Genomic DNA, 16,163 nt, shown 5'->3' with positions numbered 1-16,163 from the left:
CACATCTATACAATTTTCAGGATATATGAGATTACCGTATGAATAATTATACTTGCCTTTACTGGGTGATCCTTGCTTTCCTCAACAACCTTGCGACTTGGCTGTGCAAGAGAGACTCGAGCACCAGGGCCTGGCTGTTAGGGAATAGTTCTTAGGAGTATTACAGAACTACAATAAGGGAGCCGTGAGTGGAAAGCTATCAGCCTATAAGGTTATTTTCATTCTCGGTACACTACATCTGCTAGGCATCCCTGCCAATTCAACGAAAGTCGATATGATTTTGTCCTGAAAGCTTCATTCTATTGTTAACCAGGCATGAAACCGGCCTTAGTGCTCTAAGTCCCTATTTTAATGTATAAAAACATACGTAAGTGTTTGTCTTCAAAGACATGTCGCAACACGAAGTAACAGGATGTCTCGGTTTCTATATAAATCAACAAAGCCATACAAAACATTCCATCAAGTAAAAACAATAACTGAGAGTAAGAAAGAGATATGCTTAATCAATCTTCACTCCAAGTTGTTTACCTCGTCTTGGCGTTACACCATTTCTTCATCTGATTATCAAGACAGCCAATCGCCATCGTACCTTTTCCCCATTAGCTGAACCCCAGCCTCACCTTCAACTTTGATATCTCCCTCGCCTTCAACTCAACCGAGCTTTCTGACTTTGCCTCTCTTCTCATCATATCAGAATGGTAACAACAGTATTTACTAATGGCCGCATTCTCTGTCCTGACTCGTCGGGTTGTTTTGTCTCCACGCTGGTAGTCGAGGATGACCGTGTCGCGCACGTTGGCTGGGAGAATGACGAAGCGGTCGTTCAGGCTCAAGCGACAGCATTTAAGGTGGATCTAAAGAATCGAATGGTTCTTCCGGGATTTATTGATAGCCATGTTCACATCCTCAACTTCGGCATGTCGTTGCAGAAGCTCGATCTTCTACCTTGCAAGAGCCTCGCAGATATCCAAAATACCATCATTTCCTATGCAGCTACTCACCCATCAGATCCTCGGATTTTGTGTCGGGGCTGGGTTCAGTCGGTGACGGATGGTCAGGCTCTTGCAACAGACTTGGACGACCTAGATCCGCGGCCTATTTACATTGAGGCACTGGACCTTCACTCAACATGGTGCAATAATGCGGCCCTCAGAGAGCTCGAAGCTCACTCTAAGCCCGATCCTGCAGGAGGAAAGATTCATCGCTGCCACAGTGGTCTTCCTTCGGGTTTAATTGAGGAGGCGGCGCAGTTCGACATCGTCTGGCCGTTTTTGGACCAGGTCACGTCCATGGAAAGCAAGCTGGCCGCGATCGATGCTGCCATCGATGCTCATCGAAGAGCTGGGTATACTGGACTCGTGGATATGGCAATGGGAGAGAGTGAATGGGCGGCATTGAATGTATACAGAGCCCAACGTGGTGAGATACCAATGCATGTGGCAGCACACTGGCTGGTGCCATACTCAGAATGCGACGCCGATATCTACACTCAGATTGATCGCGCCATTGCAATTCAACAAAGCTTCAACCGCAACACCTCCCCAGAGTTTTGCATCAACGGCATCAAGTTGATCTGCGACGGAACCGTAGATGGATGCACTGCGGGATTACACCAACCTTATGGCGGATTTCCCAACATTGTCGATCCGATCTGGCCTGCTGATGCCCTTACCACAGCTATTCGCCGTGCTACTGATGCTGGCCTACAGTGCGCAATTCATGCAATTGGAGATCGAACAATACAGCAAGCTATTGACTGTCTATCTTCAGTTCAGGACTTACCAGCATATCGTCATCGGATTGAGCATTTAGAGATAACAACCCCCGAAGACGCGAGAAGGCTTGGTCAACTCGGAATCGTGGCTTCCGTTCAGCCTGTTCACCTAGACCCAGCCACATTCGGCGCATGGCCAGAGATGCTTGGGGTTCACCGCTGCAAGCGAGCCTTCGCCTACCAAGAGTTCCTCGATAGTGGTGCTCATATGACTTTTGGGACAGATGCCCCCACGGCCGAACACCACGCACTGTCCAATATTTACGTCGCTACTACTCGGCGGTCGTCTATCGACCCTTCCTCGCAGGAAACCGTCAATCTTGAGTTTGCTGTGTCGCTCGCAACCGCTGTCTCAGCAGCTACTGTGCAAGCGGCATATGCGTCTTTTTCAGATTCCTGGACAGGGAGTCTGCGTCCCGGATACACTGCCAATTTTGTTGTGCTGGATATGGTTTGGGCTGCAGAATCTCTTCTCGAAGCTCGAGTATGCCAAACTTGGTATAAGGGAAAGAAGGTTTTCGATGAAGAGACGGACGGCTCATGATTTAAGAGCTGCCCTTTTGAACAAGCGCGATAGAAATGCACTTAGGAAACAATGAAAGAATTCCATTTCTCAAATGATCCAAAGCTTGCTGCTTCAAGCTACTCTGCATCCACCACACAGTCAGATCGCACACGCTATCTCACTCTTTGTTTCCTAACCTGCCTTGCACTCAAGCACTTGCGTCCTCGATATGAATTGAGGTGCTCATCCCTTTTCCATTCTCTCCGATCTTTTCCATCTCGAGATTTGTAGCTGTCGCAATGTCGTCTCCATCAAAAACTTTTGTTATCTCTTCAAGAGGCATATAGCGCGTCTCCACGTAGAAGAAATAGATGACCATCACTTCCACCGCCAAGAAACAGCAGTAGAATATGTAGTAACGCCATTTTATATTCTCAAGCGCGATGGGATTAACATACTGGTTAAAGAATAGCGCAATATACATGGCAAACTCCATGATGGTATATCCTTTGGCACGCATAGAGTATGGAAGAATCTCTGTGGTATAACTTGCGATCAAACCGGACCTTAACTATATCAGTCATGATAACAGGCTGTTTAGGGGATTAACTTACTTTAGATTGTAGAATAGGTAGTAAATGAAAATCATCCCCAGAACTCCAGATCCAAGTGATGGACTCGCATGGTCAGAATACTTTGCTGATAGGACTGTCCATACCACAAAAGCAACCATCATTCCCGCCGAACTGATGAGCATGATTGGTCTCCGGCCCCATTTGTCGACAAAGAAGCTGAAGAAGAGGTTTGTAGCGAGGCTATAAGAAGTCAAGGCGCCGTTAATCAGCAATTGCTGATTGGGGTCTTTGATCCCGATGCTATCCATGATGAGGTTCAAATAGTATGATACCAAGCCATTGCCTGACCATTGGGCAAAAAATCCAAAAGAGACAATTATGAGGAGTCTTTTGCGATTACCAGGAGTTCGCAAAAAGTCGATATAAGAGCTCGAATGCTCTGCGTTCTTCTCCATTGCAATCGCAGTAGTGATTTCGGTGAACTCCAGCTGAACAACCTCATCACTCTCAACTCCCTCGGCATGATAGTAAGCCAGCAATTTCAGGGCTTTCTCTGGTTGATCTTTGGAGACATAATAGCGCGGACTCTCCGGGATCCACCACACAACTGCCAGCATAGCCAATGTGAATATTCCTTGAATTAAGCTTGGTGCTCTCCAAGACCAATCACTCTGTGGTATAGTTATTATTACAGGCCTGCTGGTCTTGATCTCGATCACTTACTTTGATTTTCAGCGTTCCGTATGTCGTCCATGCCGCAATGAAAGCCCCCGAGTGGTAGGTAGCGCCAGATATAGTGACCAGAATTGCCCTGTCTTGAGCTGGTGCAATTTCTGTAATGAGCAGCGGCGCAGTGCAAATGACGATGATGTCTCCAAATCCCAGAATAAATCGCGCGCCGACAAACATGGAGAAATTGGTAGAGCCTGACTGCAGAGCCACCCCAAGCAACATAAAGAAAGAACCAAAAACCAAGCAAAGCCTGCGGCCCAGATGATCAAGCATATAAGGCAAAATCACTAGACCGGCCAGCGCACCCACACTCATAACGCAGTTGAACAACCCCAGTGTTGGACCTTTGGGGTGGTCAAAATAGTCCTGCCAGTAGGACAAAGCCTGTAATCCATTCCTTATCTCAATGAGAATGAGAAATAAACAATCGGGATAACCGGGCACTCACATCATGGAATTGTCAAATCCATTGGCCGTGTTGGTCGCAATTAGAATCAAAATGTAGAAGTACAAGACTCGCATATTGCGCCGTTTCCACCATTTCACGCGAGGGAATACTCGCCCTGCGAGGAAGAAATGACCTTTAGGGGGTTTTACCGTCTCATACGCTGCATCCATGTTTGTTTTGAGGTCCAAGTCAATATCAAAGTCATTTGTTTCTAGGAGGGCTCCACAACATATATATAGACCAATACTTCACATGTATAGCTCATCCCATAGTAGCTTGGTCCAATATAACCGGCCCAATAGGGAGTCCCTTTATTTCAAACACCCTCGAAAAACAAATTCACCGAATCACTTCTCTTTCATATTTCAGGCTAATAGGAACATCAAATGCGGGGTGGTGTTCGTGGGTGTTAGGCCGTGTCTCAACAGGCTAAATCCTGACGCCACATAAATTCAGTCGATGCGAGCAAGTTCCGTTCTCTCAAACAATCCCAGAAATACTCAACATGGTGGCTGTTTATCATAACCCAATTATTCCAGGATTTTCTCCCGATGCGTCTATCTGCTTGGTCAATGGCACATTCTATCTGGTGAACTCGAGCTTCCATCTCTATCCTGGGTTGCCCATTTATATGTCGACTGACTTGATCTCATGGAAACATATTGGTTAGAGTCTCTCTATTGAATAAGATCTAGTTGAAAGCTGACAGACCATAGGAAATGCCATAAATAGACCATCTCAACTGTCTTTGTCCCGAGCCACCACATTTGTTGGCCTGTTGGACGATGGCACAGAACTGGTCGCAACTGGCGGCCTGTACGCCCCAACAATTCGGCATCACAATGGCATCACCTACATCATCTGTACTAATGTCATCCACGGTGCTTCCAATGTACTGGGCGATGAACGTAGTGAACAGTTCCTCATTCACACAACTGATATTCGCTCTGGATGTTGGTCGGACCCAATCGTCTTCGAATTTCCTGGCATTGACCCATCGCTGCTATTTGACGACGATGGCCGGGTGTACGTCCAACTCTGCAAAGTAGGACCCGAGTTTGAGATCTACAACAGCGAAATCGACATTACATCGGGGGCGATGATTGCGGAACCCACTCTCATCTGGACGGGGTGGAAGAAAGGATATACAGAGGGCCCACACATATATAAAAAGGATGGCTGGTACTACCTTCTATGTGCTGAAGGGGGAAACGTTTGAATACCACATGTTGAGCATGGCGCGATCAAGGAATATATGGGGTCCGTATGAGTCCTATGAGATGAATCCGTTGTACACAGCTAGCGGCACCGCTCAATATGTCCAAAACACTGGACACGGTGATCTTTTCCAAGATCAAGACGGGCAATGGTGGGTCGTCATGATAGGTGTTCGCAAGAAGAAGGGGCGATCAATCATGGGAAGGGAGACATTCTTAACATCGGTTGATTGGCCTTGCAACGGGTGGCCGACCATCAAGCCGATAACATGCGATGGGAATCTGGAAGCAAATTTCAAGCCTGAAGGTCAAGACCCGCTTGCTGCCTCTTGGGTCTATCTGAGAGACGCAAGATTGGATCGATACCATATGCAAGACAACCGCATTACATTAAAGTCCGACCTGGTAGAAATGACCAGCGCGGATGAGTCAACTACTTTTGTGGGCCAGCGACAACGAAGACTTGAAGGCACTGCCACAGTCACTGTGTACAAGCCACAGCATTCCACCTCAGTCCGAGCAGGGTTAGGTCTCTATAAGGACGAACACCGATTTTTGATCATTGAATACGACTTTCATTCGCAGCAAGTCGTCTTCAACGGAATCAATCAGGCCAAGTCATTTTCTCAAAGGGAAATCGAAAATGTGGAACTCCAAGATCTCGTATCTTTCAAAATCGACTACACGGAGACATCTTTGCAGTTCTCCTTCCGCGTCGATGAAGCAGCCTGGCATGACTTGGCCACACTTGACACCGCACTCCTGACAGATCACGACTTCACTGGTCCAGTTATTGGGATTTTTGCCATTGGGGATGGTATCGCAGTGGAATTCAGAGACTTTGAAGTTGATGCGGTGCAAAGTCACGAAGCCAAAGCTTAGCACTAGCCTTGAAATAAGAATCTCAGAATCTAGATGTTGCGAGACTTGAGTATCTAAATGCTTTCCTCTAAATACTTCCCGGCTTGAGTTTCTGCAAATCTTCTGCTGTCCAATCAGTGACTAGCATGTGGCCAGGTTCATGGGCAAAGACCAGGCCTTCAATTTTATCACTTGCTGCCTCGACTGCAATTTGAGGTGTCACTCCACAAGCCTGTAAGATGAATCAGATGGTGATCATGTGATATGCGTATGTAGAATTCTTACCCAGAACACAGGAACTTCACCCTCCTCAAATGTTTGCGCTTCCCCAAAGTCTGGCTTTGTCACATCAAGAATTCCCAGTTGCTTGGCACCATCCCATCCCCAAGCGACAGGCTCTCCATGCGTCGACAAATAGGCACGAGTGATCTCCCTCACTCTCTCGATGTGCTCCGAGCGATACGGTCTCATGGATACAATAAAGTGACCACCGGTAAATATCCCGGCGGGTAATAACGGAATGTTTGATCGGTACATTGCAACTATTGTACCAGTCTTTTGGTGACGGGGTGGCAACCCTGCCGCTGTCAGGGCATCTTCAAATGAGAACGAGCACCCAATCAAAAAGCCCACATGATCCTTGGTCCATACATCCAACAAGTCACGACGACTCTCAATGCATTTTCCGGCTGAATATACTCGATACTTGGGGAAGTCTGTCCGAAGATCAAAATCTTCGGACCGAATACACTCTGCCGGTCGAACGAAATTTGGGTCCCCCGGAACAGCGGTCATCCCCAGTAGGGGACAGGGGGACTGGATTGCGCAGACACAAATCATGGAAATCTGCAGCATATTTTGATGGAAGTACCAGAAGGTTTGCTTGTAAGTATCCCGGTGCAACACCCGCGGTATTGGTGAGTTGATTTTGGCGACAGCGCAGTCGTGCCTCTTGGGCAGTATTGTTCATATTGACCATGCTGACCATATTGACCAGATTGATCAGATTGACCAGATTGACCAGATTTGGGAGAATTTGTCAACGGAGTCCAATCTCGCCATCCATATTAATCACGTCCATATTAATATGATATTATCATATTCTGACTACAATATCCTCGGTTATCACCTTTTTTTTTCGGGATCCACATACCGATGGTCTGGGGAAAAAGGTTGGGGAAAACCCCACGACCTCGAGGGCTTTGCTTGTATGCCTATCAACACCCTTTCCACCCCCTTCAATAGCCGTCTATTGACTTTCCTCTTATAGTTAGGATCAGTTCGGATCATCGTGGCTTGCACAAGTGGCAAATTAGTTCCTATTAATCACCTTCCTTATTGGCCCATTGTTACCCTTTTACCTATCTTGGCCCCTCGACTTTTCATCTTTCGTCTCTTATCACCGCCATCGGCCCGATATCTCCCCACCTCAGTGGACTGGTCTTGGCTGATATCGGCCGAAGATAGGAGTCCAATTTCACTATGATCCACTCAACACGTGTATGATATATTCTTTGAATCCTGGCCTTATTTCTGATCATGACGATCTTGTAACCTCATCGCAGTCATGTCGCACAAGACCGTTACCCCCTTGGAGCTCAAGGACTCCCTGAAAAAGGAGACCGAAGAAGCATGTGCCATCGACGGCGAGGCTTCGGATGTAGTCTTGGATCCAAAGAAAGAGGCAAAGCTCCTCGCCAAATTGGATACCGCTTTTGTGCCTATTATCATGTTGACCTACCTCACCTGTTTCCTGGATAGATCGAGTATCGGTGAGTTTGATATCTTCCATGGGAAAAAAAGGGAAAGAAAAAAAGAACACCACAAGTTAACAGTGACTCAGGAAATGTCAAGGTTGCCAATATGCCCGAAGACATCCATGCTTCACCAGACCAATTCTCAACCGCTGTCTCCATTTTCTACGTCACATATGTTCTTTTTGAAGCACCATGGGCGGTCATGATGAAGAAGTTGACCCCTCGCAATATCTTGACGGGACTCTGCATTGTTTGGTCCCTAACCACTATCTTCACTGGATTTATCCAGTCGGTGGGTTCTCTCTACGCGACCCGTCTTATTTTGGGTGCTTGTGAAGCAGGTCTGTTCCCTTGTCTCAATCTCTACCTGACCACGGTCTATCGTCGAGAGGAGCAAGCAAAGCGTGTTTCTTACCTGATGAGTTGTGCTGCCATCGCGGGGGCTGTAGGAGGTCTCTTGGCTTATGGCCTCTTGCAGATGGACGGAATTGGTGGCAAAGCAGGATGGAGGTGAGATTTTTTTTCTTCTATTTCACTACAAAGGTCAATGCTTACGATTCTTTCAGATGGGTCTATATCATTGAGGGCCTGTTCAGCATCATCTGTGCCGCTCTCATCTGGTTCGGTCTTCCAAATAACCCGGCCGAAGCCTACTTCCTCACCGAAGAGGAGAAATGGATGATGCGAGTACGCAATGAACAGCGTCGCAAGTATATGGGAAGTGAAGAATTTAGCTGGGAAGAGATGCGCATCGCAGTGAGGGATCCCAAGTTGATGTTCAGTAGCGTCGTTCAGTTCTGCCAGGATATCCTCTTGTATGGGTTCAGCACTTTCCTTCCCACTATCCTGCGTGGCATGGGCTACGATTCCTTGATGAGCAACGTCTTGACTGTCCCAGTCTATGTCTGGGCTGCCTTGATCTTTGTCATCATTGCTTGGTGCTCAGACCGATATTCCACATTTGCATCGGTGCGTATAGCCCCCTTGCAGTCTCCACGCCGTTCCTCTCTGACCTTTCAATACTGCAGTACATATTCGGAGCGAACATGTTCGGATTGGTCGGTTACATTATACTTCTCGCCGTAGACAATACCGCCGTCAAATACTTTGCCACTTTCCTCATCGGCATCACCACCTACACATCCGTTGGTCTCAACGTCGCCTGGCTGAATGTGAATGTCGCCCCACAATACCGTCGCGCCCTCGCGATTGGTCTCCAGCAGACAATCGGCAATTGTGCCGGTATCGTTGCCGGTCAGGTCTATCGCACCTCACCTTATGTGCTGGGTAACTCCTTCTCTCTGGGATCCCTTGTGGTAGCGCAAGCCACGGTGGTTGGATATGGTCTCTACTTACGGCGGGAAAACAAGGTGAAGGAGCAAATTATCAGTGGTGAAAAGGAAGACACTCGACGGGTCCAGACCGGTGATGGAGAGCTGGAATTCAAGTATATCTACTAGGTCATATTTGTAAGGTCATTTCGCAGCGCCACGGGAGACAGCATGTCAGAGTCTTATGCAATAATATCGAGAAACCATGCGATCAATGCAGGCTATCGGAATTTCAAGAAGGATTCGAGAATGTATGCATCTTATACCTAGACTCAGCCTACAATGGCAGTACCAGTGCCTAAGGTACTATATGGTCGTTATGAAAACATGTATATAATATATAGTACGGACTAACTAGTAAGTACATGACACTTTTTCCCAGACTCTATCAATTGGATCGAGGATGAACTTCGTCCAGAGCGAGATGTTACATCGCGTGTGTTACTAGCGGCTTCTAAGGTCACAATCTCTTGGCATTGTCCGTCTGTTCTTCCCCCTTTCCTTTCCAACTCTTCAACCTCAAGTCTGATACGAACGTGGTGTGCTAATTTCTGCCATAAAGCCGACTTCTATATAGACCGTCTTTCGTCACAGTATCATCACAGAGTCACAATATACAGTAATGTCACTTCCCGAACCACCTCTATGGTGTCGCATGTACGCATACTTTGATACAGTCCTAGGGAAATCTGTACTGACTTCCAGCAGTATCCTGCTAGTTCTCACCGTCGGTTCATTTCTTCCCCAAATATTGCGTATCCAAGCGACAAAGACTACAGCTGGACTCTCTCCATGTTATATCTTGTGGAACTTGATATCAGCAACTGAACAGCTCACCATCTATGTATACCTCATCATTACTGAGAACGAGCCTGATGGCACTATCTTTCTGCACTGTCCTCCAACTGTCGGTGACCGGTTTAGCTTGTGCCACTGTGCTGTGGTGACAATCCTCTTCCTGACATTGTAAGACCGCTCCGTACTGTATTCAGATCACTGTGGGCTCTAATGGTCTTCTTTTTAGGTTTACGCAAGTTGTGTTCTATAGCGACCACAGAATCTTCTTGACCGCCTCATACATGAGCTTTCTCTTCATCTCGATCGTGCCTCTTGTCATCGATGCGATCTCGCCAATCGATGGCGATGCCCGCAGATTCTTGTTCGCAGTATACTTCGCTATACATTGCCTGCTGCTCTATCCAATAATCACAGCCTTGGGCGCTTTGAGTATTTGTCATCAAGCTCGTGCGATTTGGGTAGTCCCATTTCCAAATGCGCTGAGTTTGCAGGGCCTGGGTTTGCAAGCAATTGTTTTCACCTTAGTCTCAGTGACGTGGATATGGAGTCTCCCATTTCCATATGAGCAGTGGGATGGTCGGCTCAATTGGAACATTTTTTCGACTTGGTACGGGGCTGTCGGTTGGGTCATCATTGACGGCTTGGTTTTCACCCTCGGCCAGGCAATACTTCTGCTATTAGCCTTACGTCGTTCGTCTTCAAGTAAAGTTCACAATGAACGAGCGGACGAGACGGACCCGCTTCTAGGGACATCTCGAAATTGGTGATATTCTTTTTAGAAAAAGTCCTTCATCACACTCGACAATTCTTCGCCGTAATCAAACACAACCCCCCCGTCAGACATCTGCTGGTAATGACCTCTATCTGGTACAGGGCCCGTTCCCATCCCCATAATTTGATCCTCCAGGTTGCCTACGGCTTCAAACCACGCCATCAGCTCCTTTGTCATTTGTTCCCCATCCTGCGGTGTCTGGCTCTGGGTGCTGGCAGATTGGGGCAATGCAGGAGAATCCTGGACATTTAAAGATTCACTTTCGCCTCCAGCTGCAACGTCCTGGCGCTTTTTCTGGACACCTAGCCCCAATTGAGGGCCAAGCTTGCGCAGGCTTCGAATAGACCTCCATAGTCGGCGGGAGATGTAAGACTGTGTTGAGACTCCTTTGACCAGCTCCAAGGCCCAGTAAAATTCCTCCTTGCACGACCCGCTGAATTGTGTTGGAGCCTGGGCTACGGCCAGAAATAATGCGGCGAGGGCCGAGACGAGGAACCAATTGAACGCCACCTGCTGTAATTGATAGATATCCGACGTATCGTTCAGGCGGGTAATGAAGCGAATTGTATCTTTGGCGATTTCCACCACGGTCGCTGACTCGCCAGGATACCGCATCACATGTACTGAAGTATGGAGTACGGGACGATGTATGAGCATGCGGAGCTGGTTGGCACGAAGATAAAGTAGGGCTCGCAGTCTTCGCAGGCTACGTGAGCCTTCCACGGCAGTCTCAGACTCCGCAGAACCTGGATGATTGAGCCGCAACGAGTCTGGAATGGCCTGTACCCAACGCAGCACTTGCCAATCCAGATAGTTCATCTCTTCTTTTTTGATTTCGTTCGTGTTGTTAAATGCCGATATAAACTTCCACACCTTTGCTGCAATTCGGCTGTACCGGATCATCACGCGCAGATAGGGCGTTTTCTCTTCGGGCTCTGGCAGCCACGGGTCGATGTCCGTATCCTCCAGAGCAAATGGCATCCCAGTCCCAAAGCTCCAACGCATATCCAGAATGTATACAGACCAGAAAATTCGCAGAACGCGGTCCTTCCCCACAGCTGTGACGGCCGGTTGATTCAGGGTTTCCCGTCGGTGAAGACCTTTCTCGAGACACATGCGCTCAACGATACCAACGGTGCGCCATGCCAAGATTTCCTCATCTATTTGAAAGTAGAACATTGACTACTGCAATTAGCATGTCAAGCGTTCATGGGTAATTGGGCATGACAAACCACGAGAGTCAGAAATATGATGTTCTTGATGTCGGGCGGACCCCAGACACAATTGTCCTGAATTTCCCGTACACTATCGAAAAGCGCAATGGCCTGTTCGCTCCGACCACTGGCTTCGGCTGTCAAGGCACACGCAAACACTACACGCAGAATATGAACATCTTCACGAGCCAATCCATGTTGTTCCTCCGGTTGGCGGACCGGTCCAAGTGCGCGATCCACTGGGCCGTAGAGAAGGTGAACCTGGGCCGAAATCTCCGACAGCTCCAGAATCGGGTACATGATGCCCATTTCCTCCTCATAGACTCGGCAGAGGCGAAGTGCCTCAGCCTTAGAAAGCACCCAAAGTGGGTCGAGGGTCTGGCGCGCTCCAGGTTCCTCATCTAGAGTCGATGGCGATGCCAGCGGTGAAGGTTCTCGAGTCATATCACCCTCATCGCCAACCTCGGCACGTTCCACAATTCCGCGCTGTTGCAAGCTGGATTTTGCAAGACCAAAACTAAAGGCAGATGTCGTCGGGCCTTGGAACGACGTTTCTTTGGCTGTTGATAAGCGTCGGAGTGAACGTTGAGTAGGGAGCTGATAGGTTCCGGTAGCGGGAACCCCAAGGGAACGTTCGCTGCTAGCTATTGATCGAATACTGGCAGACAACTGTGTGATCTGGTCCTGCATGGCTCTCATTTGGTCAAAAAGCTGCTTGAAGTTACTTTAACTCAGAATTAGTAGTGTTCAACTATACCAGAACTGGGGTGGGCATACTCTGGCTCCGCGGGACTTTCTCGGATGTTCTCAACGTAAATGCACTCAATATGTTGCCGTCCACAGCGCTGGCAGGGTGACTGGCCATTGCATTTGATTTTTCGACGTTTGCATTCGGTGCTTCACGCCGTTGTCAGACACGGATCTTGAACACTATCATTTCCAAACTGACCAGGCTCTAGCGATGTATTTGCGGCGTTTCTTCCGCGGTCGATCATTGTCACCCACCGAGGGGTTATTCCAGCTCTCGGTGGCAAGGTTTATTTGTAGATCGGTCATCTCAAATGGTTCTAATGGTTCGAATGGCGACTTGAATCCATTTCAATTCGGGGAATGCGAAGGAAAGTGTGGAGTCTGAGAAGTCCGCGGGGAGATTCCGCCCCAGCCCCGTAGATTTCTATAGCACCGGAGGTACAGAGATGTAAAGAGATGAACATATCTAAAGAAGTCGTGTATGAGAATAAGCTGATTTCAATTATCTTCATATCTCTACAATATCTTCCAATAAGTACTCAAGTTTCGGGGGTTGTAAAAGCTTACGGAGAGGTCGACTATGATTGAGCTCCGAATCGATATCTATACTTCATTGTCTTTATTTCAACCCTATTTTAATACATAAAAAGCCTGGGGAATAAGAGGAGTTACAACACATAGCAATTCAGAAATCCAAAATGTTCATCTCTCATAGATCCTTGGTGCGTTCATCGCTCTCAGCAATCCACTGCTCAAGCTTACTAGGGTCGCGCGCAGTAAAGCCAACTTTGAATGGCTTTGGCTCGGTGGTCAAGGCTGTCGCAATTGAATTGCACTCAATTGCATTCAAAATGGGTCGGTCGGCGGCCTCTCTGGCCGTGTGCATATGGAAAGCAGTGATAAGGCGGATAAAAGCAGTGAACAGCTCGCGATTGGCAAGATGTGAGCCTGCGCACATACGTGATCCCGCTCCATATGCGTAGTGGGGAGTTCCTGCGCCCTCATTCAACTCCATATAACGTTCCGGGATGAATTTATCGGCATCTTTGAAGTGGTCTTCGTCGTAATCGGCAGCCCAGGCATTCTAAAGGCCTTGTTAGCAAAGTACCAATTTGACGCAGAAAGAACAACCTACCATAAAGAAAGTCGTACCAGCAGGGATCGTGGCTCCATTCCACTGGATATCCTTGGTGCTCTCGCGTGGCAGACAGATAGGAATGACCGTCCAGAACCGCAAGATTTCCTTGACCAGGGCAGTCACATAGGGAACCTTCTCCTCCACCAAACATTTCTCCCAAGCATCCCCATTCGGGTAGACCTCCATGATTGCATCATAGGCCTTTTTCTGAATTCTTTGGCCGTCTTCTGATGCCAAGTAGGCAATCCCCATAATCAGGTTTCCTGGAACAGTGTCCAGCCCAGCCGACACCATAGTCAAACAGATCGATTTCACCTCGGCTAGTTGATAGATGAGTACTCAATACAACATTCTGATCCTTTGTGACTTACCATCATTCAGCTTAGCCTCGGGATCCTTCAGAATATTACCAGTGATGCAAGGCTTATCCGTTCCCTTGGCGATGCGATCCTTGAGCATATCGAGCAGATAAGTCAGATATTTATCACGGCGACCCCGGAAGTCGGCAGCCTCTTTGTTCATCTTGGGGAGGATCCGCAATAATGGAATGTAATCCTGCCAGTTATTCGACGTGCTGCGGAAGTTGGACACGCCACGCTCCACATCCACAATCTCGTGCAGCAGTGTATCATCCACGTTACCCTCGATACGGAACCCATAGTTCAGAGTCAAACTGGTGTTGAGGGCAAATCGCTGGAAGTATGCAGTGGGATTCACATCACGTTTGCCGTTCTGGCTATCTCGGTACAGCTCTTTGATGCTAGAATTGGATTCGAGGTCGATGATGGGCATATAGGATTGTACCGCCGGTCGGTTCAACGCAGTGGCCGCCGCCTTACGGCGTTGCTTGCAGGAATCATCCCATGGGGACGTTCCGATCGTGAAGCCCTGTGAGCTGGAGACGACACTGTGGAAGGTGTGAAATGTGGGGCGGGAGATCAGAGCGGACGAGTCTTTGATCCACAACTGGCGGACGGATTCAAAGCTGTTGGCGAATACGATACGCTATGAGGGGGATTAGAGGATCACATTCTGTACTTCGTAGATAGTTTCCCACTTTCAAAAGCAAAGTACTTACCTTGTTTCCCATGCGCACCTGAAAAACTGGACCGAATTTCTTTGCCCATTTTCCCGTGACTGTTGCATGCTGGTCTCCTAGTTGTAATAGGTTGCCAAAGATCGGTATACCAGGGATCTCGGGGATACCTTTGATCTTAGGGATATCTGTGCGGTTGAAATAGCGAATGAGTAAATAAACCACTGTGATGACAGCGACTGCGACCGTTTGGACTGCCATGGTAGAGTAAAAATCAACAATAATGGCTGTGAGAGAGACAGCGCACTGCATCTCTTATAACCCTGTATGCGGGCATATTTCCGTGGACTCTCTCTCATGGCTATTGTCGGGCCATGAAAACACATAATACCCTTGAGCCAGTCATAATTGACACAGAATCAGCAACAGCTTCTCATCGGCAACGTGTTTGACCAGTCCGGGGAAGATGGTCTCCACTGCGCATGGGCGGAATGTTCATTCCGTCTTGCGCGGAACGAGCATTCCCGTTCTACACATATAGAAGATAATAGATCTATCTGAAGATGAATAGCCATTCCCATACCTTTCTAGAGTCTCAAATTAAGCTATGTAGTTCATACCTGTCCCTACGCCTGCGATACACAGATGAATATCAACCACATGGTGATTTGTATGAAATAGGATGCTCGAGATATATATATGTTTTCGAGTACCGTTTGTATGTGTATCCCATAGCAAAGGTACCTTTTACCCGGAACTATACTTTTTGCATTCAACCCGTGCAGCCGAGTATCTTCGAGATATATATCAATCTAATACTCTATGTCCTTTGTTGTGAACATAACATTCAGGATAGTAAAACTGAAATACCGATGGCTAACTTTGAGAAATATTACATTCTCTATTATCTGAAGATGCCACGATATATGGTACCTAAGTATCTGGAGGTATGTTTGCTAAGGAATCAATATCAGGCATCAACTCTTGGCGCTTACTGAGAGAGGGTCGGATTTCCCCCGACCACCTATATCTTTGATATATCAATCAAAGCCCATTGATGTCTTCCCAACCATTTCTTCCGCTTTCCTCTCCTCCGCCTGAACCAATTCTACGCCCGAGGCGTCCAAGCTTAGAACCGGAGCGTGAAATCCTTTCTACGAGAGGTCAACGCTTGTTGAACCTGTTACCGTCGCGCACATCTAGTCTTGCCTTGCATGATCTCGATGATGATACATCTGAACGGCGACTCTTCCTT

General features: G+C 47.7%; 7 protein-coding genes across 7 annotated transcripts; 3 read left to right on the top strand and 4 right to left on the bottom strand.

The window, feature by feature from the left end:
* Window positions 1–695: 695 nt before the first annotated feature.
* N7500_007544 (amidohydrolase) lies at window positions 696–2,318 on the top strand (the record flags this gene model as incomplete). Its single annotated transcript, XM_056678688.1, has 1 exon — window positions 696–2,318. The coding sequence occupies one exon, from the start codon at window positions 696–698 to the stop codon at window positions 2,316–2,318; it is 1,623 nt and encodes a 540-aa protein (XP_056533688.1).
* Window positions 2,319–2,487: 169 nt separating this feature from the next.
* Window positions 2,488–4,204, bottom strand: N7500_007543 (putative hexose transporter; the record flags this gene model as incomplete). The annotated part of the gene is made up of 4 exons (XM_056678687.1): window positions 2,488–2,845; window positions 2,894–3,525; window positions 3,578–3,983; window positions 4,035–4,204. The coding sequence occupies 4 exons, from the start codon at window positions 4,202–4,204 to the stop codon at window positions 2,488–2,490; spliced, it is 1,566 nt and encodes a 521-aa protein (XP_056533687.1).
* Window positions 4,205–4,539: 335 nt separating this feature from the next.
* N7500_007542 (putative xylosidase/arabinosidase) lies at window positions 4,540–6,133 on the top strand (the record flags this gene model as incomplete). The annotated part of the gene is made up of 3 exons (XM_056678686.1): window positions 4,540–4,699; window positions 4,751–5,165; window positions 5,209–6,133. 3 exons carry the CDS (start codon window positions 4,540–4,542, stop codon window positions 6,131–6,133), a joined length of 1,500 nt encoding a protein of 499 aa, XP_056533686.1.
* A 67-nt stretch (window positions 6,134–6,200) lies between these two features.
* N7500_007541 (DUF1445 domain protein) lies at window positions 6,201–7,100 on the bottom strand (the record flags this gene model as incomplete). Its single annotated transcript, XM_056678685.1, has 3 exons — window positions 6,201–6,344; window positions 6,398–6,928; window positions 6,984–7,100. 3 exons carry the CDS (start codon window positions 7,098–7,100, stop codon window positions 6,201–6,203), a joined length of 792 nt encoding a protein of 263 aa, XP_056533685.1.
* Window positions 7,101–7,679: 579 nt separating this feature from the next.
* Window positions 7,680–9,329, top strand: N7500_007540 (uncharacterized protein; the record flags this gene model as incomplete). The annotated part of the gene is made up of 4 exons (XM_056678684.1): window positions 7,680–7,884; window positions 7,956–8,379; window positions 8,436–8,838; window positions 8,898–9,329. 4 exons carry the CDS (start codon window positions 7,680–7,682, stop codon window positions 9,327–9,329), a joined length of 1,464 nt encoding a protein of 487 aa, XP_056533684.1.
* Window positions 9,330–10,773: 1,444 nt separating this feature from the next.
* On the bottom strand, window positions 10,774–13,040 carry N7500_007539 (putative C6 transcription factor; the record flags this gene model as incomplete). Its single annotated transcript, XM_056678683.1, has 4 exons — window positions 10,774–11,952; window positions 12,003–12,708; window positions 12,762–12,881; window positions 12,934–13,040. The coding sequence occupies 4 exons, from the start codon at window positions 13,038–13,040 to the stop codon at window positions 10,774–10,776; spliced, it is 2,112 nt and encodes a 703-aa protein (XP_056533683.1).
* A 403-nt stretch (window positions 13,041–13,443) lies between these two features.
* N7500_007538 (cytochrome P450) lies at window positions 13,444–15,220 on the bottom strand (the record flags this gene model as incomplete). The annotated part of the gene is made up of 4 exons (XM_056678682.1): window positions 13,444–13,818; window positions 13,870–14,192; window positions 14,244–14,877; window positions 14,951–15,220. 4 exons carry the CDS (start codon window positions 15,218–15,220, stop codon window positions 13,444–13,446), a joined length of 1,602 nt encoding a protein of 533 aa, XP_056533682.1.
* Window positions 15,221–16,163: the final 943 nt, after the last annotated feature.

The sequence above is a fragment of the Penicillium coprophilum genome, assembly GCF_028826855.1.
Source record: "Penicillium coprophilum strain IBT 35676 chromosome Unknown utg000004l_segment0_segment0, whole genome shotgun sequence".
Lineage (NCBI taxonomy): Eukaryota > Fungi > Ascomycota > Eurotiomycetes > Eurotiales > Aspergillaceae > Penicillium > Penicillium coprophilum.
This window is presented reverse-complemented; position numbering and strand designations above follow the sequence as displayed.